Source organism: Protopterus annectens, chromosome 5.part0, assembly GCF_019279795.1.
Source record: "Protopterus annectens isolate FY-2018-M chromosome 5.part0, PAN1.0, whole genome shotgun sequence".
Classification (NCBI taxonomy): Eukaryota; Metazoa; Chordata; order Ceratodontiformes; family Protopteridae; genus Protopterus; species Protopterus annectens.
The window spans coordinates 1310792201-1310815280 of NC_056735.1; the positions used below are offsets into that span (position 1 = coordinate 1310792201).

The following is a 23080-nucleotide window of genomic DNA, read 5'->3' on the forward strand; positions in this document are numbered from 1 at the left end:
ACATTGCCAATTGTAATCAACTGCATCACCAACTGTTACAGCTTTTAACAGCAAAATCAATAAAAAAAACTTACCATAAACTTCCAGATCGATGGTAGAGGTATGGATCATAGTCAAACCACTGTCAGTTTTCTGAAGGATAATGCACTTGTAACGGCCCCTGTCCTCTGTGGTAATATCTTTCAGGTGTACGGTAAAATTGTTCAGTACCTTGACTGATCGATTTTTATATTTTTCGTTTTGGCTTGTATTGATTTCCTTACCATATGAATACTCATACACGACTTCATCTCTTCCTACTACCTCTTTCTGTATATACATTAAAACCATGTCCATGAAGTCCTTTGCCACTTTAAAGTTGCACGGTAGTTCAGCTTTCTCTCCCACACATACCTTCTGAGTAATTAAGCTTTCAGGTGAAACTGTGAAAAAATGAAAGGTGAAAAGGTTATAAACTGTCTAATTACATCTAAGGTAATACAGTTTCATAAACTAGATCATTTTGTTGGAGTATTTAAAAATAAGCCATAAAAAACATTTCTGTCATCAGTAAAAATTATGCCTCTACATGTTAAAGACAGACACCAAACTATGGTGGTTTTCCATTAATAGCCCCATAACTTTTAAAGACATTAATGTTGTACTTGGAGAATGAATATGTAGTACATGGAGCATGCTGAATATACTCTGATATTTGGAAAAAGACAAATCAGTTAAGCGCTAGAGTGATGCTACACTTGACCTTAACAAATATTAAGCACCCCCTGTTGAAGTTGTTAAAGTGGGGTCTCAGGCTAGGCAGTAAAATCTGCCAGTATGAATGACGGGGACTCAATGAAAGATTTATTTCTGCCTGCTGTCCTCTGGTAATATGTCCTTGACTTCCTTCTAAACTTATAAAGTTAATAGAATAACAGGACGTATGCTTGTCTGATTTTTCAAAACGATATGAAATCTGAAACATAAATGTATGCCATTATTTAGTGCCTTCAGTCCTCAGTAATATGTTCCAAAACCATGGACTTTATGAGGAACACACCCGACACATGAGGCAAACATTCTGGACATTCTGTGAAAATCTGGACATTGAGGGGCATGGAAGGTAAGTGTAAACGTAAGGGACTGTGTTACACTCCCTTTCTGAAAGTGCTCATTAAGTGTTTTATGGCTGTGAAAGTTGATAAAGCACTTAGCATTTTTTTTTTTCATTTTTTCTGTAACTTGTAGTACATGGAGCAGATAAAGCCCTGTGTATCACAAAGAATTATGAGAGGTTCACCAGTGCTAACCTAATATTATGTGTTCACACAGCTGACAAGATTCACCTCTTGAGCTTTGATTTTGAGTTGAATTTCTTGGTATCCCTGTCTGGACTATATCATAATGCGGTTAGCTTTGGCAAAGTGCTCATAATCCCCTACATTTGCAACAGCATCATTACATGGAAAATAGAACATTGAAGTGTATTAAATATAATTATTAAATGAATAAAAAAATAGACATAGATTCAAGGATTTAAATTTATTCTTCCCTGAATGATAAAAATGTTGATTACAGTGAAAAAAAAAACATTGAAAGTTCACAACAATATATCTGTTACATATTTGCATTTTGCATCAATAAGGAAATGGACTTGGAAGAATCAAACAATATGTGGCTTAAATACTCTTCAGAAAGACCTTTGATACCTTTCTAGTTGAATAATGCTTAAACCAAATTTCACTGCTGGTGTGTAATTTATAAAGAAACATAGTCTGGAAATACCTAACAGACAGGCAAAGAGTATGGTAGCTAAATATTCAGCATCGCCTCACAGCTTGAAGGTCTGTGTTTCAGTCTTGATCTTTGGTCATTGTGTTTGTGGAGTTTAAATGTTCTCCTCATACCTGCATGAGTTTTTTTCCACCTCCCAAAAGCATGCTGGTTTACTGACTACTGTATTTTACATTTTTCTTTACCCATGACCTCCTCTGCATATTTGCATGAGTTTTCTCATTTTTCCCATCTCCCATGACAAACTTGGTGATTGATTGCTGTAAGTTGTCCATCTATGTCTATATTTCTATCTATCTATCTATCTATCTATCTATCTATCTATCTATCTATCTATCTGTGTATGGGTGGGGGGGGTGCACAATTACTGCTCAGACTGCAACATATTCAAAGTTCATTTCATCATACAAAACTGTTCAAATAACTGGCTACCTAGAAAACAACAACAAAAAAATAAAATAAGTTTTTTGCAGGGGCAAGTCTCTCTGCACACCCCACATGCCCTGCTATTTAAATATACTGACATTTCCTGTCCTTTATATTCAATGATCTTGCAAAAATACCAGTCTCCAACCACATCTGTTCAAAGGGTCTAGGACACATGCTCAACTAGCACATGTCCGAATCACAAAACATCAAACACACATACACGAAAGCGCTTAACATCGAAAACACCGTGCATGTGTAGTTAAAAAAAAATCTACATTTCTGCAGGGGGTCTTCGCCCCCCCCTACTTTATTAATCTCACTCTGAGATCGCACTACAGTGAGGAAAAGGGAATTTTCCCTTAACCGCACTGTAGTCCGATCTACAAAACAGACACACATACACGGAAGCGCTTGTCGATGCTAAGCGCTTTCATGTATGTGTGTTCGATGTTTTGTGATTCGGACATATGCTAGTCGAGCATGTGTCCAGATCCCCTGTTCAAAATATATTCAGTTCAATGACTTTATTCATGGTTTGAATAGCTTGTATAGCTTGTTCTTCAACATTGCTGTGGTACCCAACCATATATTTATATCTATTATCTATACGTATGTATCTATATATGTGTGTGTGTGAGTGTATGTGTGTGTGTGTGTGTGTGTGTGTGTGTGTGTGTGTGTGTGTGTGTGTGTGTGTGTGTGTATATATATATATATATATATATATATATATATATATATATATATGGGTCTACGTTTAAATTTCTAATTTTAAGAACATTAAATTGCTTATGGTCGAGACCATAACATTGACATTTTGAAAGTTTGAACCGTTTAAATGGAGATTGCCATACAGAACGGAACAGTATATTTACCATTTTCCTCATTGTAGTGCAATCTCAGAGTTGGTATATTTGCATTTGTTTACATTTGTTTTATATTCAGTTAGCAGGGGGTGTGAGGGGTGCAGGGGGGGGGTCATACATTTTTTTTTTTAATTAACTTTCAAGCTTTCAACACGTAGATTTTATGGTCTCAACCATAAGTGATTTGACATTCTGCAAGTTTGAAAGTTAGAAGTAGACCCATATATATATATATATATATATATATATATATATATATATATATATATATAATTATATATATATGTATATATATATATATATATATATATATATATATATATATACACACATACATACAAATGGGTCCACTTCTTAATTTCGAAATCTCATAATCACGAGATTCATTAAATCAAGGCCAAAATCTCGAGGTTATGCAATCTCATATAAAACCATGTTTTTGCAGGGGGGCAAACCCCACTATACCACCAATGTGGAGGCTGTTCCCCCACACCCCCTACAACTTAAATATACTGACTCTGAGATCGCGCTACAGTGAAGAGAACGGTAATGTTTTCATTCCACACTGTATAGAAATGTACATTCTCTTCACTGTACAGCGATCTTGAAGACAGTATATTTAGGTTGCAGGGGATGTGGTAGGTGCAGGGGGGCTTGCCCCCCTGCAAAAACATGGTTTTAGCAGTTGTATTTTTTTTTTTTATTTTTTATTTATTAATTTCAAGATTTCACAACCTTGTGATTCTGGGTTCAATATTATGACTATCGAGATTGTAATCTCTCAAAATTAAGAAGTGGACCCATATATATATATATATATATATATTATATATATATATATATATATGTATATACATATATATATATATATATATATATATATATATATATATATATACAAATATAATTAAATATGACAAGTATTCAGGAGTGTGGCAAATAAAATATGTAAGAGAAATTGTGCAATGAAATCATAATTAAATGGTCACATACCTGTGTATGCATGATGGGAAAATGAATGCATCTAACGAGTAATTAGTGAATATGCTGAAAAGGAAACAGACTTAAACAGATACTGAAAAAAAAACAGAATTAATATTTTATCATCTGTATATTTTGGACAGTGCAGTGTTGCAACGGTAGTGTTGTTGCCTCACAGCAAGAGGTTCTCCAGTTTAATTCTTGGCTGTGGTGCCTGCTGTGTGGACTCTGCATGTCCTCCCTGCATTAATGTGGTTTTCCTCTGGGTGCTCCAGTTTCCTCCCACAATTCAAAAATGTGTGGTGGAGCATTTCTCCCCAGGCCTTTGCTGAAAATTGGCTTTGTTCCAAGTTGGACTTTCCCAGTAAACAAATGTTAAATAAATATTCTCCACCACCCTCCCAACTGTGATCATCAAGCTTCCATTCATTTCTCCAGACCCTGATATTCTTGAACAAAGAGAGGGAGATGACGAAAGATTTAGGGATCATGCCTTTTATCCAACCAGGTTTGGGAATTTTCTGAGTAATCCTGGCAGCACTAATCTTGGATGAAAATGCAATGCAATGCCTGCAGTGCTGAACCTTTAAGGGTATGCTTCTCTCTAAACCTCACTCTCATATAATATGCATGGACTCGTTGGCAGGGTCATATGCTTCTCATCCATAATGTGAACACTGCAATACCTGGGCTTTCCCAGCTGGTGAGTAGATATTACTGCCAAAAGAACAACTGTCATTCCAAGTTCAGTCCTGCAGAGCAGATTTAAAGAACAAAACATAACTGAGTGTAGATGAGAAAAATGTCCATGAAAGAGCGCAGACAATGTATCCTAAATTCTACAAGGACAGACCAACAAAGAGACATTTAAGTTTATACATGCAGTGTGCACTGACTTAGAGAGTACCATAGCAGGTGTTTATATATCTATGCCCAGTAAAGGGGATGCAGAGCTCAGGTCAGTACCTGTTAATAATTAGTTGCCATGCAGTTTCAGTAAAGATTAATTTATTCTACTTTTTATTGAATGGTCAGCTTTGGAAACAGGTGACTAAACTGCTAGACAAATATCTCTGTTCATGTATGGATAGCAAACAACACTTCAGGGAAATTCCATTATACAACCCAGAAAGAAAAGAAGCAACACCGTAATTTTAATTGGATTGTTTTGCCATCCTGTTAAAGTAACCTAGTTACACAACAATCCTTGGCAACAGAAAGTGTTATAGTGGGATTTACTCACATTTGGCAAACTGGGCCGTAATGGTAAAGGGTGAAGTTAAATTTTGTGAAAAGCCAGTTGTTATAGAATAATTAGGCAGGATATAAGAGTGGTGATAGAATGCGGTGGTTGTGCAGCATCACTCTGTAGGAAGATGTTCGGTAAAATGTAACTGGATTTTCTCTAGACTCTGGACTGAAAGAAGAGGCAGCTCATCAGAGTATAAATGTCCAAAAACTAGGACATAGCTTTGTTACCCTGGGGCCTAAAACATTATCGCCAGATGTTACTAAAAAGGAATAGCAACTGGACACATAGGGCTCTGAGACAGTCAGAGTTAGGGAAAAAACATATAGAACTCCAAATGTCCATCCCACAATTTATCTCTGTCATGAGAAAGATGAAGAATAGGAAGAAACATCATGGAGAAGAACCATAGTACAGTGGTACAAGACCTCAGATGAGAAGGAAGATCTTCCTCTGGGAAGGCCGAATAATCTGAAGGACAGTCATAAGTCAGGAAAGGAAAAGGGTGTTATGGTGTATGTCTATGTCATAGCTAGAAAGTATAGATTGCAAAGACAAACTGCTGACAATTATTTGCATAGCACAGAAGACTTCTGATGCAGTTAGTCGTACATGATCAAACAGAAAACAAGAGCAGGACTGGGCACTCATTTGTAGGTGTACAGGAAGATGGCAATGTAATGGTCTGCATCTCACTGACAGGGAAATGGGGAACCTAAGTGACATGTTTATGGTTTCATTTACAACCATATAAACTAGCAAGAGGAAAGCATTGTTAAACATCCACAAAATACTGGATTACCCCCTTATAACATCATTAAGATAGTGATACAAAGTAATAGAATAATATCAAAAGAAAATAGTCAGTAAGAAAGACATTGAAGAAATTGACAAGAATATGGCAGGAGAAGTGAATAAATCCAGAGTCATACAGTCCCTTAAGCCTACTTTCATGTTGTGGAAAAGTAATGGAGAAGGTAAGATTGGATAAGTTATTGTCAGAATTGGAAAGGATGGGACTTGAAACCATATATCAGCTTGCATATGCTGAAAATAGATCTATTACCACCTGCAACCTCATGTTCTACAGCAATATAACACCTGCTGTGAATGAAAATCTGTGTTCTGATGTAATATATATTGACTTAACTTCAGCATTTGATAGGATCATACCCAAAACACTGATCAATAAATTAGAACAACTAGGTACCAATGTATTCTTGATAAGATGGATAGCTTCATGGCTTACAAATTGGACATGGAAAGTATCATACAGTAATTGGACAGGTGAAATTATTGGTTGCAGTCAGGATGTCCCACTAGGCTCTATCCTAGGCCCATACTTGTTTAGATTGTATCTTTTAGATCTTTTTCATCTGAGATGTTCTACAGTTTGTATGCAGATGACTTGAAGTAAACTGATTAAATGTGTTACAGTTATGGTATGTCTGCAAAAGAACTTGACTAAATTGACTATGTGGCACAGGAGAATAACATGTTGATAAACACATAAAACTAAGCATATGAGATTTGGGAGGCATAAATTGAAAGGTGAATATTTAATACAGCACACAGTGATTGAAATTGCAGATTCATTTAAGGACTTGGTATATGGGTAGATCCAGATTTTACTTTTTCTAATCATATGGGTATATCCACATTTTAGGTTTTTCTAATCATATCAACCAATTGGTTAATGATAGTTATAGAACTAAATGTTGTATAAAAAGATTTATAAAACCTAATAAACCAGAAATTAAGTAATTGTTTGTTAGTTACATTGGACCCAAACCTGAATATAGAATAACAGTATGGAAACCTTATAGTAAAATAAGCTTGAGTAAACTGGAAAGAGTACAGTGGAAATATACCAAGGGTATCCATGGATGAGAAAATTTAAACTATTATGAAAGACTAAAATATTTGAACTGATACAGTGTCTCATACAGATTTTTAAGAGGAGACCTTATCCAGGTATATAGGGCATTTAGAAGCAAGCGATGTAAAAGATTCTACAGGAATGAGAAGTGTACTAATTAGTTCTCTGAGAGCGCAGCAGATGCATGGAATAGACTACCAAATTACATTAAAGGAAGTACTAGTTTATATATATTTTTAAGAACAACCTGGACACTTAATATGGAAACAACTGTTTTGGTGTAATGACAGGCAAGAAGGGCATTATTGCCCATGCTTGAATATTTCTGTGTATGTATCTGTATGTATAAAACTCCCTCTATGACCCAAGAAAGCCACACCACCTATCTACAAGAACTGTAGTCTCTCTGTAGTAAACCCAGTACCATTTTTCTAGCTGAATTTAACTACCCAACTCTAAAATGTGAAACCTACACCACCACAAATGCAAACGCACAGAGATTCCTGGACTTTGTGAATACAAATGTCCTGGAATAATTAGTCAGAGCATCCACTAAGGCAAACAACATCTTAGACCTTGTCATTACAAATATGGGGGTGCATATTATACCATCCTTTGCGTATCATTGTCCTTGTTAGGTCTGATCATAAAGCCATCTCCTTCAAAATAAAACTGAAACCAGAGGCCCCCTCCTCTCTTGGTTCCTTTAGAAACTTTTCTAAGACAAACTATCTATTCTAAACTTATTCAATGGCCAGTGTCAAATCCCCACCAAATCCAGAAAACTCTCCAGAACATACACTGTCATACACCACCAAATTATGCCGGCATGTAAACAGCTGCATAGATACAGCTATTCCATGTAGATTCAAGTGCAGAACAATCACCAGAAACAAGCTCCCCATGGAACTATAATATTAACAAGCTGTACAATAAAAAGAAAAGATTTTTGGCCAAATGTAGGAAGACGAATACCAAAACAAAATAGCTCTCATCTTTAAATGAAACAAAAAGTTGCACCAAAACGAAATAGCTCTCATCTTTAAATGAAACAAAAACTTGCACCCTGGCATTCATTAATGTCTACATCATTCTGAGAGAATAGACAACACAAGCATAACTCACACCTTCTTCCTCCTATTTTTAGTTTTCCTATTGATTTTCTTGCAGCCTTAATTATCAAGGGGCATTCATAAAGGTACCACAAAGTGTAGACTACATGTACACTTAGTGTAATCTTTTTGAGTGACTAGAAAGCAGAAAAAAAATTGGTAGAGATGTTCTTAAATGCAGATCATGTACACAGTGTACACTTAGTATACTCTGTAGGTAAATGCAGCAAAGCCAAGTTTAATGCAAAAATATCTACTCAAGCTAAAGAAAATTGCAAGGCTTTTTTTAGTTATGTTTGTAATCTCAGGAGTACAAAACAGCAATGTACTGAGCTGACTGCGAACCATGTTACCTTCACTGAAGCTGAAGATATAGCTAATCTGCTGGCTGGTAAATTCAGTTCAAACTTTACCTTTCTCCCCAAAATGCCTAGCCCACATGAAATAATCAAAACTGACCCACACCAGCTGTCATACAAATCAAGTACTAAAAGCACTATCAAAAGCAAAAGATACTGCATTGATGAGTGGCGTATTGAATAGCATGAAATAGAAGAAGGTGACCACAGAACAGCTTGTGGGTCAGACAATATATAACCTATCAGATAACATAAAGCTGTAGTCATATTACCAACACATATTTTTCACCCTTTTCTGGCATGGTGTAAAAAGAGATCTGTGTACATACAAAGTGAATAATTTTCTCTGCTGCATTCCCTGCATGCATGTACTGCAGAGTGGAATGCAGCACAATAGTACAGTGCAGTCCCTATGTGGCAATCAGTGTGGCATTTAAATAGTTGTACAGAGATATGATGACCAAGGCTGTCTGCACAGTAATCAGGATAACAAATTGACATGAATGCATGTACCAGTCACTGCTCATACTTGTATGTTCAGATGTTGCCTCACTCATAAGGTACTATGAAACAGGCAGACCATAAAGGATATCATGGAAGGGTGGTCTAAATGCTCACATAAATTACACGTTTAGATGCACATCAGATAGAAACTCATTCGATATAACTCGCCTCAGCATACTGTATAAAGTCCAGCCTATCCCTGGCCACATATTATGGCTCACATTTCTCTGAACTGTGGTTATAACAGCCATATGTCCAGGTATACTAATGTCAATAAAACTTATTTTTTGCACTACACACACACACACACACACACACACACACACACACACACACACACACACACACACTGCTAGTGACACTCTGTTATATAGCAGTGACTGAGTTGTTAGTGGCTCCATGTTGCAATCTGTTTGCATTGGTAGGTCATACCTCTCAACCTCTTAGAGCAAAAAATCTGGACAAAGCCATAAATAAAAGTGGGACAAAGGCCCAAAAATAGGGTCAATTTTTAAATATTGCTCTTACAAACTTTGAAAATTGATATAATAACAGGTTTTACATTAGCAAGAATTTTGTGAAGGTTGTGAAGTCTGAAACTCAAATCTCTGTCATTATTTTCCAACTTCAGTCTTTAATGATTTGCAACTAATTTCCAGAAAAATCACAATTTTATGGAAAATGGACCAAAAATATGAGGCACAAATCTAGACATTCTGCGAAAATCTGTATAGTTGAGAGGTATGATTGGTATTATGACTATTATAGTCAGTTCACGTGTATATGGATGAAATACATACAGTATGTCTGCAGGGACACAACTTGAAATTATAATTATGATTTGTCACACAATGGTACAGCATTCCCTAGGCTTCAGTATTAATGCATTCCTTCATGTAACACAACTGCATAATGTCCTACATATATCGGACTGCATTTTCCTATACACTTTACTTTATTTGTGTAAAGGCCATTAAAAGGAGCTCTCAGATATAATGTATACTGGTGGTCAATCATTATTCCTGCTGCACCAAGACTTTTCTTCTGTGTAGGAGTCATATAACAATATTTGTAGTAAATTATTTGATGCATAGTATGCTAAATTAATTTCTATAATTAATTTAATTTATAATTTCTTTCCACTTTATTCTTATTTTTCATGAGGTTTCTGCATCTCTCATCTAGTCAAAGTAATTTAGTAAATCTTGTTTTATGCCACTTCGGCGGTTTAGTTATCCAAAAGTTTCATTAAGGTGTTAGTAAAGAATATAGACATCATCATCAGTAGTGCCTGTATCAAAAAATGATGGCATATATTGGGACAATTCATGGCACGATCGTCATAAATTGTAGCTTCAGCTGGCATTTTTTTGTTTGATTGTATGTACGTGTGTGTGTGTGTGTGTGCGTGCATGTGTGTGTGTGTGTGTGTGTGTGTGTGTGTGTGTGTGTGTGTGTGTGTGTGTGTGTGTGTGTGCATGTGTGCATGCATGTGTGCGTGCGTGTGCGTGCATGTGTTTGTGTGTGTGCGTGCATGTGTAAACTGGTTTTATGTTCCAGGATTAATTTCAGTGTGGATTTATTTGTTTATGCTTTTAGGAAGTGATTTGATAGATCATAGTCATGTAAGAATATTTGGTTTGAAATTTATGTATAGGTTGTAAGTGTATTTAACTACAAATGTAGAGGGACAGTTTATTGCTGTCCCTGCTGCAGCTGTTTGAGGACTTTTGTGTGGTTTGGTGCAGTTTCATCTCTGTATTATTAAGCTGCATAAGAAGAGGAACAGACCAAGTTTAAATGGATTCCTAATGTTGACAAATGCTTACCAGCTGCAGCATTAGATAACTCATATTTGTAATTTAAGGGAAGAAGTGGTCATCAGCAATTAAGTCTTGAGACCCGTTGGAAATAAATAGCATACTGTATATCGTACATGTATCCAACCTCACTAAAGACAAAAAGGTACATCACATTTGCACACATCTAGGAAGTTAAGAATTAACTTGGGAATAGCTATTCTTTAAGTATTCAGCCTTTTATTTTATTTTTTGATCATCTACATTACCAAATTACTTAAAAGTTGACTGGATAGGAAGCACAATAACTTCATGAAATGCCCAGGTCTGTAGCACCTTGGGAAAAAGAGGAAATAGTTTGAGTTGAAGAAAAATGGCAGCACCTCAAAACAGCATATGTGAAGACAATAAAAATATGTAGAGCCATGGTTGGAATAAGGCAGGGGAGCTTGCAGTGGAATATAAAACTCCAGGAAGTTTTCACAATAAATGAGGAATACAGGAAATAGTGTGAGTTAGAACAGATGGATCAGGCTAAGAAAGAAGGCTGATTATCAACAAACAAGTTAAATGAGAAGTCACAATAGCAAAGAGCAAGGCATTAGAAGCACCCTACCAACTTCCAGAAAATGACTGAGAAAGTGGTACAGAGGCTCTACCAGGTTGCAAGGCAAAGACAGAAATAAGGTAGTCATCAGACTATATATATATATATATATATATATATATATATATATATATATATATATATATATACATATATATATATATATATATATATATATATATATATATTAGGGATTCCAACAATTACTCGCTCATCAGTCCACAAGATGTCTAAGGCATAAATGAAGAGTACTTCCAGCAGCATCTGAATGAAGAAAATGCCAAAGAAATTTTGATATCCCCTACATAGCTTGCACCGAAAGAGGAATAATAGCCCACCCGACAAGAAGTTAGAACATCACCAAGAAATGAAGTCAGGGAAAGCAGCTGACTCAGATTGAGGCCGCAGCAAATATGATTAAGCTGTTGACTCAGTTAGGTAGAAATGAGCCCAACGGATACTAGTAGGAGTACAGAGAGAAAGGTGTATTAAAGGTGACTGGAGAATATGCATTCTCTGTACTAACCTACAAGAAGAAAGTGGGCACTCAATACTGTAGGCAGTATAGAGGTATCAAATTCCTGTCATACTGCATGAAAATGCTAGAGAGAGTGATTGATAAATGAGTACACAGAGTAGCAGAAAGTAAAATGGGAGCTGAGCAGTTCAATTTCAGATCAGGATTCAACATAACTAACTCAATGTTTGCAGTGAGGGAGATAGAAGAGAAGAAACCAGAGATGAAGAAAGAGTCCAACCGAACATTTCTATACCTAGAGAAAGCTCTTGAGTAAACCCCTCTTTTTTACACATTGTCTCCTGCTCATTTTCCCAAAGCTCAGCAAAACTTAAGATCCTAGCTTGTGCTCCAGAAGTCTTTTACTTGTATCCAGTGCCATCTAAGCAAAGCTAAGTACTTTTGATTGCTAATTCAGTCTTGCTTAAGTTATTTTGTGTGATTGCTAGTGTTTCCTGCATTATTTTTTGTGCATTTCACTTATTTTTGTAACAAAAATTGTTCTTCCTGTCACTGTTACTGCTGTTAAATTGTCTTGAAATCTCCTTTAGCAAGGGAATAACCAGATAGTTGTTTAATTAGTATATAGCAGCATTGCACTTGTGGGTCTCTTCTACTGCGTTTTTACATTAGCAGGTCTTGATTTATTCATCTTGTGGCAGGAGGTGTTTGCCTGGTATATCTGAGTTAGGAAACACACAAAAGGGCTCATTGTGTAAATGTTTTACTGGCCAGAGGGCTCATTAGTTAATTTTCTGTTCTTTTTTTCTGTGCTGCTATAAATTCTGCACATTTGCACAGAGATGCTTACTGTGCAATGGTGGATAGCAGTGCCAGGTACAGTAGCACTTAGAAAGCAAATTTTCCCTACAGAATGATTCATAAATCTGTACCATGTAAAGCAGTAAATACAGAGCAAAACCCTTGTGCTCTGACAAGTTTAGAGCAGATAGATGAGTGCCCAGTGGAAATGCCTACAGATTTAGTAAAATTCAGTGTTGCATAAACACTAAAGTTAGCAGAATTTAATACTGTTTAGTATGATCTGCACAAGTAAAGCACCCTTAATAGCTTTCTAACCCCAATACAACACCCCCATGTAGCTCACAAATCAAAGGATTGGACACTATGGATATGCAATTTCCTAACTCCCCTGTAGCCAGCTTGGTGGATATGGGCATCCTGAGACAATGTAGCAATTGTCTCATGTTTGCCAAAAAGCACTTAATCCTTAAAGAAGCAGATACAGTATGTGAGAGGTATACTTAAACAATGACACTGGAGGTTACACTGTTGCATATAATCACACATCAGATTGTTGAAACAACACACATAATACCCACCTCGCACACATTAACTAACGTATGTTGAGGCAATTAAAAACAATCTTGCTAAACAACAAAGATTGATTAGATCACTTATTGGCAAAGTTATGCTTCAGCAAGTCCAAAGGCACTCAGAAAAAACAACACTTCAGGCTACCCATACAGTCAAGCCCGTAAAGCAAGAAAATATACTTCCCAGGACTCTCATTATAAGGGACTCCATTGTAAGATATACTTATGCCCCTCTAACTAGACCAAACAAGGAGATTATAACAGTTAGCTGCTTAAAGGGTTGGGAGGGTGGCCTAATGGTTAAGGTGTTTGCCTTACAAACACAAGGTGTAGGGTTTGAGTCTCACAAGGGATAATTGGCTAGGCTTAAAATTGCTCGGAAGGGCAGTTAGCCTAGTACTAATCCATGAACCATATCTGGAGCCACGATCTGCCAAATCATGAGTCCACAGGTACTAGTCTGATTCTGTCATAGTCCATGTAGGTTTAAATGACCTGAGATGTACCTTCCGGGACTATATAAAGAATAACATTATGGAGCTCTCAGACTATATGTCTCAGGCTGATATGAGCCTAGTATTAAGCAACATATTATCATCATGGAGGACAATGCCCCAATATGAGCAAAAAAATATTTCAGCAATTGGCTGTCTTTCTGGTGTCATTCTAAGGGGATCCAATATTTGTCAGCTTGAGAGGACATGGTTAAGAGACCATGTTGTTTGTCAAGAATGGCCTGCATATATCCCCTCTAGGCTTTCAAATACTGGCTAAAAAAGTATCCACCCCCATGGTGCCTTTTCTAGGCAATGCCAAATTGACAAACCTACTGACATAACAAAATCAACTCAACTGAACCTTGAGGTGCTACTGCTCAATGCCAGAAGCCTAAATAAAAATAATAAAAAAAAAAAATTACACTCCCTCCAAGCCCTCCTCACACTCTACAATATAGAAATCTGTGCAGTTACCGGAACATAGTTTAAAGCGCCAAATAGTACCCCAACAGTGCAAAATTTCAGTGCCTTCTACACTTTTAGACCAGTGGCTACACAGACAAATGCTAAAGGTGGAGGTGTGTTGATATATATATATATATATATATATATATATATATATATATATATATATATATATATATATATATATATCCATGACACACATGCCTATTGGCCAAACAGGATGATGTGATGGAGTTTCTCCATGTGCACATCACCATAGACAAACTTCTGTACCATATCCTAGCCAGATATTGGGCACTGTCCATATCTCAAGAGGCTTGCAATGCATATTTGGACCTAGTTGAGATACTTACCATCCAGCCTAGTAAGCTACTCATGGGAGACTTTAATTACTCCTCTACAGACTGGGAATCCTACACTGCATCAAATCAGACACAGATATTCCTGGACTTCATAAAAACAAACACTCTTGACCAAATAGTGAATATGCCTAATAAAGGCTCCAACATACTGGACCTTGTACTCACAAATATGGGAGAAAGCTGCACTCCACCATATCTCATCCTCTCTGATAAGGTCTGACCACCATCAAGTTATTTATTTTGAAATCAAAATCAATTCCATAATCTCAGTAAAACCAGTAACAGTTAGAAACTATTCCAAAGCAAATTAACTTTTATTAAGTTATGGTTTGTCAAACGTCAATGCCCCTCCAAATGCTGACAACACAGCAGTCTGCACTGAACTTCTGTCAGAAACTCAGTACAATCATGTTATTGGCTGCAAACAGGCTGCTGTACCTTCCAGAAGTAAGCCCAGAACTAACCCCAGAAAGAAATTTCTCTGGTAGCATCCCAAATTAAACAGGATAGACAACTAAAGAAAAAAATTAAAGCAAAAATCAGGAAGGGTAATTCCAATAATGATAAAAACTCCCTCATCAAAATAAACAAGCAATTAAGAGGGCTAATTAGGTCAAACAAAATCAAACTTTGAGCTTAAGATGGCCTCCCAGGTGAAAGATAACTATAAAGGTTTCTTCAGCTATGTAAGAAACTTCAAGGCAGCACACAGTAATGAGCTGAATTGGGGGTTAATGATGCCACATTCACCAAGCCTGGTGCTATAGCAAATTTGTTAGTGGACAAATTCAGTTTTAACTTTACCCCCTCACCTCCAACCATTCCCCAAGAAATACCCTCAAACATTACTACTACTCCAGTTATAACTAGGGAATGTGTACTGATTAGTGCTCACTAAAGCCAAGATCACAGCATCAGTGAGCCCCAATAACATCCCAGGATGCCTCCTTAACAGTCTAAAATACAACTTTTCAGGACCCCTGGAGTCACTATTTAACTATAGTCTTAAAATAGGCTTTGTGCCTTGAGAATGGAGGACTGAAACAGTCATCCTCCTTCATAAGGAAGGACCTTCAACAGATCCTGGAAACTACAGTCCCATTAGTCTGACTAGTCTTATTTGCAAAGACACTGAAAGAATTATCATGGAAATTATCACCAAGGGCATATGCTACCTCCAGACATTAAACCCATCCCAGTCTGGCTTTGTCAAAGGAAGGTCATGCTTACTGAACCTTGTGGAATTCTTTGAACAGGTCAGTAAGGCAATGAATGAGTGGAAAACAGTACATACTGCCTACCTAGATTGGCTAAAGCATTTGATACAATACCCCACTCAGGCATTAAAACAAACTTAGGGAACTAGGAATAAACCTCTATATAACAAGCTGGGTAGTTAGCTGGCTCACATATAAGACACAAGAGGTTAAGATCAGTGAGGCCACCTCATTTGGTAAAAGTGGGGTCCCTCAGGGGTCTGTGCTGTGTCCACTCCTTATTGACATCTACTTCTCAGATGTTAAACCCAATGTCAAAAGCCTCTGGCTAACCAGGTTCACAGATTATTGCAAACTAAGAGCAGTCATTGAATTCTCCCAAGATGAGAACACCCTTCAGGAAGGTCTAACAGAGAAAAACACTTGTTGACAAAGCAATAGCTTAAAACTCAATACCAAGAAATGCATTACAGTACCTATGGGAAAGTCGACCACCCCCAGGTAACTACGTTATCAATAAAACACCCCTAAAAGTTGATTCACTAGTAGGGAATCTTGGAACTCATGTAGATACTAACCTGGCCTTCAAACATGTCCAAGGTAGTAAGAAAATCCTTCCATGTTGCTCAAATTATAAATAACGGCATGGCATCTAGGTCCAGAGATATCTTACTACTGTACCTGGCTCTCATCAGACCCATCATAGAGTATAATGTCTCCTTCAGTATGCACCTGACTGGACACATACAGGAACTAGAATGTCCAGAAAGGTTCCTTAGGAAAAAAGAACACAGCGAGTAAACACAGTGTCCTAGACTGATCACCTCAAAGCCCTGCACCTTTATTCGGTATCATACAAACTTCTGAGAATTGATCTTTGCCTGGCATACAAGGCATCCCTGGACCCTGTTTTGATTAACCTATTGCACATTTGCAAAACAAACAGCATCAGAACTACTAATTTTCCTATGACTATATGTTCTTAGGCAGTAATACCCTTACTTGTTTTAGCTTACAATTGTATTGTTATCTGCATGTGATCAATTATAGCTTGTCCTTATACTTACTCACATCTATTAACTCAAAAGGTTTCTTAATTTTAATATACATGTAATTGAGTAAATCTCATTTAACTCAGGGTAAGCGCAAGCTTTAGTCCTGAGTTGCCAAACCAGTTCTAGTTTTTCCAAATATAAGGATTCTGGGCCCCCTCTCCCATCTTGGATAATACTGTCTATTGCCTTAAACTTAAAGGTGTGGTCCATGTGTTCTTGTCTGTGTCTACTCAAGGCATTCTCCATGTTCCCCTTCTTTATCTGGTACAGGTGTTCGTAGAATCTTTCAATAAACTTCCTGTCAGTCTTTCCTTTGTAGAATGGCAGACATTGCTGGCATTGGGCAACATAGACTACAGCTTTAGACTCACAGTTTAGTTTATGTTTAATCTTGTATTCCCTGCCCCTGATGGTAAAGGATGACCCAGTTATTATATATGAACAATAGTGGCACATATTACATTTAAACATGCCGTTCCTATTCCCATACTTTGGTGTTGCGTTTTTGGATTCCAAGATTTTTTCAAATTTGGACCTCACTTGAAAACTAATCTGGGTGGGCCTTGAATCCTAGACCTCATGGTTGGGTTATTCCCGATCATGTCCCAATTCTTGTTAACGATGCTCATAATCTCATAGGCATCTATGCTAAAAGGTGTAATCAGGCTACCTTGGCCAAATTTGTTCACACTTGAATCAGTGTTCAGTTCTGTCACCATGTTTACCAGTGTGTTTTTCGTATCTAATATTGGTTTATAAACACCCTTTGATCTCTTCTCCTGGAACTCTTCCAATAGTTGGTTCAATAGGTAGTTAGGGTAACCCCTGCTGGAAAACATTCCTTTTAGTTTCCAACAGAGGCACGATTGTGCAACAATGGGGAATAAAGGCACTAACAGAGCACAGCAAAGAAGGGGACAAATAACCTCAACAGTGAGCAACCGAATATGGTCAATTTTACAGTGGAAGAGGGTCAAAATTTTTGTCAAGTAGCCTCAACCTACAACTTGAGGCCACTGACTACCAGGACTTACTACAACAGCAAGAACAATTGGAACCATTAAGTAACCTTGCAGTAAGTGACTCTTGTACCTGTGACATTATTTATAATATGGAAATGGACTTTAACGTATTTAATTTTTCTGACTTGACTATTAATTCAATGTTAGTTGATTTACTTGCTAAGGGGCATACCTTTGTAACAACTTGCAGAGCGGACCTGTCTAACACATTAATTGATTTAAAATTATTTGTAAGGAAATTTAATTTGGCAGTGTTATTGTGTCAAAATAACCAAGTGTTGAATATATTGCATATTGCTAGTACTTATAACCCCCCCCCCCCCACTACACCCTACACTAGCACTGTATGAACAGATTTGTGAGCTTGACATAATTAATTGTCTTAACAACAACAAGTATTTGTATGGTGAATCAAGTAACATTACCAAAACAGAAAAAGAAGCATTGACCTTAACAAGTATTTGTATGGTGAATCAAGTAACATTACCAAAACAGAAAAAGAAGCATTGACCTTACTTAGACGAGCCCATGTCAGGGTAATGCACCCAGACAAAGGGGGTGGGCTTGTGCTTATGAATCACATAGATTATGCAACTAAAATGTTTAAGATTTTGGAGAGTAATGTGTATGCTGAAGTTTCAAGAAACGAGCTTAATGCAGCTTATAATTTGATACAAGTGTGACTAAATGTCATGTTCATTGAAGGAAAAATAGATTTAGACCAATTTAATTATTTAAATATGCCACCACCAAAAATACCAGTACTTTTTGGAATTCCCAAAATACACAAGAGCCTGTCTGATCCACTCATGAGACCCCTAGTGGATTCCAAGAATAGTATCACATATTCCTGTGCTAAATTTGTGGATCATATATTAAAGAAATATGTTAAGCAAGAGGGGCAAATATGTAAGGACTCTTGGAGTTGTCTATCTAATATCAATAAATTGGAATTCAATAAAGATTTGAACTTCCTGACAGTGGACATCAAGGACTTGTATTCATCAATCCCCCACCAACAGGGAGTAGAATGGGTCAGTAGCATATTACACAAGAAAGGGGCACCAGTAGAAGAAATTGCACTCATTGAGGAAATTTAAGTTATCATATCATATCCTACCACAAAAAATAGGGGTAGCAATGGGTTCCTCTTGTGGGGCTAGTCTAGCAAACCTCGTGATGGCTTACTGGGAAGAAGAGTATGTTAAGAAATCAGGGCAGACCCCACCAGATCCACTGCTACACCCGTTTCTTGGACAATATTTTTATGCTAATTGAAGGGGATGAAACTCAAGCGGATGAAGTAGTAACATACTTCAACAACACTACACACTTTCTATCCTTTACTTTTAATTATGGCAGAGACAACATAGCATACCTGGAAGTAAATTTAAGTAAAGACTACATAAATAGATGCTACTCAGCAACTATTTATAGAAGAGAAACATATTCAAATGCACTCTTACATTTTAGTAGTTGCCACCCCCTTCACCAAAAGAGATCTGTGGTGAAGGGACAAATAGTAAGGGCAGCAAGGATGGTAACTAAGGAATGTGACTTTGTCAATGAATGTAAAAAACTGAAAGGAATGTTTTCCAGCAGGGGTTACCCTAACTACCTATTGAACCAACTATTGGAAGAGCTCCCGGAGAAGAGATCAAGGAGTGTTTATAAACCAATATTAGATAAGAAAAACACAGTGATAAACATGGTGACAGAACTGAACACTGATTCAAGTATGAACAAATTTGGCCAAGGTAGCCTGATTACACCTTTTAGCATAGATGCCTATGAGATTATGAGCATCATTAATAAGAATTGGGATGTGATCAGGGATGACTCAACCACGAGGTCCAGGATTCAAGGCCCACCCAGATTAGTTTTCAAGCGAGGTCCAAATTTGAAAACATCTTGGAATCCAAAAATGCAACACCAATGTATGGGAATAGGAATGGCATGTTTAAATGTAATATGTGCCACTATTGTTCATATATAATAACTGGGTCATCCTTTACCATCAGGGGCAGGGAATACAAGATTAAACATAAACTAAACTGTCAGTCTAAAGCTGTAGTTTATGTAGCCGAATGCCAGGAATGTCCGGCATTCTACATAGGAAAGACTGACAGGAAGTTTAGAGAAAGAGTCTATGAACACCTGTACCACATAAAGAAGGGGAACTTGAAGAATGCCTTGAGTAGACACAGACAAGAACGCATGGACCACACCTTTAAGTTTAAGGCAATAGACAGTGTTATCCCAGATGGGAGAGGGGGCCCAGAATCCTTATATTTGGAAAAACTAGAACTGATTTGGCAACTCAGAACTAAAGCTTGTGCTTACCCTGAGTTAAATGAGATTTACTCAATTACATATATATTAAAATTAAGAAACCTTTTGAGGTAATAGATGTGAGTAAGTATAAGGACAAGCTATAATTGATCATGTGCGGCTAACAATAAAATTGTGAGCTGAAACAAGTAAGGGTGCTATTTTGGTACCGCCTGAGAACGTATAGCTGATGCAGTGGGACTATTGGAAGGAATACAGTTTTTGGTTGCATACCACTATTCGAGTATTTCACTATATTTGTATGTACTAGGGCTGTCACAAAATCAGATTGACTAGCTATGGTTATAACAATTTTATCATACAATTTTTAAGAGGGTAGAATGTCTGATAAATAACTACTTTACTGTGATTTGAATATGTATAGGCATGAAAACGAATATACACATTGTAACATAATGTAATTACTGACGCACACATATTTAATTGTAATGGCATGAATTTTTCTAGGGATTTTAAATATTTTCAAGCTTTTTAAGCGTATGTAGTGTAACAGTTTTTATTGATAAGATAGGAATGTATTTTTTATTATTTAATTCTTTTACTTCTTGCAAAAATGATGCATGTGGGTTTAACACAGAGTTAACCCATTAAGGAGGTTTCCAATTACAAGTTAATGAGTAAGGGATAGCCCCCTTTCATTGGTTGCTGGAGCTATGACCAGAAAGGGAACGTATTTAAATGTTTAAATATTGTTGAATGATTTTACCTGAAGAAGTCTCACCACTGGTGGGACGAAATGAACTTTGAATCTATTGTTTTTATAGTATCTGGTCATATGAAAGTACATATTTTTTTACGGCCTTGGAGTGGACTTCACATTCTTCTGCGGGCATGCTGGACCCATCTAGAGAATGGGGAAATTGAAGGGCTGATGATGACCTTCCTTGTGTTCTTTTTTTTTTTTTTTTTTTGTTTTGGTAATAAAATATTTTGATAATGTTGAACTAGTGAAATTAGGAAGGTGCACCATGCATCTCTGCAGCTGTTTGGGTATAGAAGAGGAAATTATCTTCTCTGAAGGTATCATGTAATGCATTCTGGGGGTGCAGGCAAATGTTTGCATCCATCCCATGAATTACTATCCAACTATTTTATCTATATTACCTTGTAGCAAAGTGTCATAGTGAGAAAATATACAACAGAGGCTACTGTAGTGAAAGTCATGGGGACAGGCCCACCTTTTTCTGAAAGACATTTCATTGTCTTAGGTACAGAAAAAAATTACTGGTGCATGCATAACCCACCTTTAATGATGTGAAAGATTTACTCATCTGAAACTGAGGCTGATACTAAATTGGCTGCAAGCATGTTACCTAAAAAACTCTGATGTGAAGCTATTGCAGAGCACATGGTATGGGTATACTTACTGAACACAGGCTTATATTAAGTGTGTGGACTTGCAATGACAGAAAACAGCTCTTAATGCACAGCTGATGCATTTGATTGTAATGGCACATAAACCAAATGAACACTAAAACATAACCCATATTATCAACATCAGCTTTTCTTAGTGTGACAGTTCTTAACATGTAAAAGCCCAGAAATGGTAATGCAGTTTGGAGTGTTTTGCTTTAAATATATATGATTAAATGTGACAACACAGTGATGGTGCTGCATCAGGAAAAATGGATTACATATAGTACAATAGTGGCACAGTATTAATACAGAAATAAAAGTATAAGAAACAGATGAGCCACTTCTGTAGTAACTAAAAAGCTGATACAAATCTTCTTCATGCAGAAAGTAGAAAGCAGAAGACTGCTGATGCTTACATCCTTAACGTATTTCATACGGAGGAGCAATCACACCCACTACCCCACCACATAATATTATTATCACTATGTGGTCAGCATTAAGTGATGAAAAATCTTGAAATACCTGAGGTATGCATAAAAACAAGACATGGTCTTTTTCTTTTTTCTGGCAAACTCAGAATAAGAAAACACAGCTATACTTGAAAACATATTTTCTTTGCTACACAAATCTTTAAAATTCTCAACTACTACTGGCCAGAGCTGCCTTAAAACATATCATATTTATTTATGTATTCATTTATTTAAACTTTTTTGACTGGGTTAGTGCCACTAGCCCAATAGCCTCTTTTCAGGGGGGACCCAAAATGTTAGTCATATTTAAAAGGGGAAATTTGCCCAGAGCACCTGGGAACTTCCCATACTCTTTTTCTGATAACTAGGTGATGCCAGGGTGCTGTCACTAGTGCTTTGATAATTCCAAGATGGAGGAAGTAGTAAACATTGCTGCTGGAGAAATTTTGGAGAGAGAATCACAGCAAGATGAAATCTTAGAAAGATGGAGACTGGAGGTTTGGATACAGAAAGACTGGAGAACTTAATGAAGGAAGGAGAACTTAATGAAGGTGAGGAGATGAGCTGGGATGCTGTGATGGATCACGTGTTCCGGGAGCAGTCTGATACTGAGGCTGATACTGTCGCAGAGATGCAGATTACAGAGGCAGAAACTACAGAGACATATTCATTTGATGGAGTAATCAGTATAAAGGATACACCTCTGCAACTGCGTACTGTGCATGGCAAAAATGATTAAAGAAAAAAATGATATATATATATATATATATATATATATATATATATATATATATATATATATATATATATATATATATATATATATATATATATATATATATATATATATACACATATATATATGCAAATAT

The 23080-nt window shown here is 36.8% G+C and overlaps 1 protein-coding gene across 1 annotated transcript in view; it reads right to left on the bottom strand.

Moving 5' to 3' along the window:
- Positions 1 to 23080, bottom strand: part of LOC122801641 (T-lymphocyte activation antigen CD86-like) — a 258709-nt gene that overhangs the window by 108929 nt on the left and 126700 nt on the right. The window contains exon 3 of the mRNA XM_044071120.1: positions 75 to 422. Coding sequence (XP_043927055.1) covers positions 75 to 422 — 348 coding nt within the window. The remainder of the gene's footprint in view (positions 1 to 74; positions 423 to 23080) is intronic.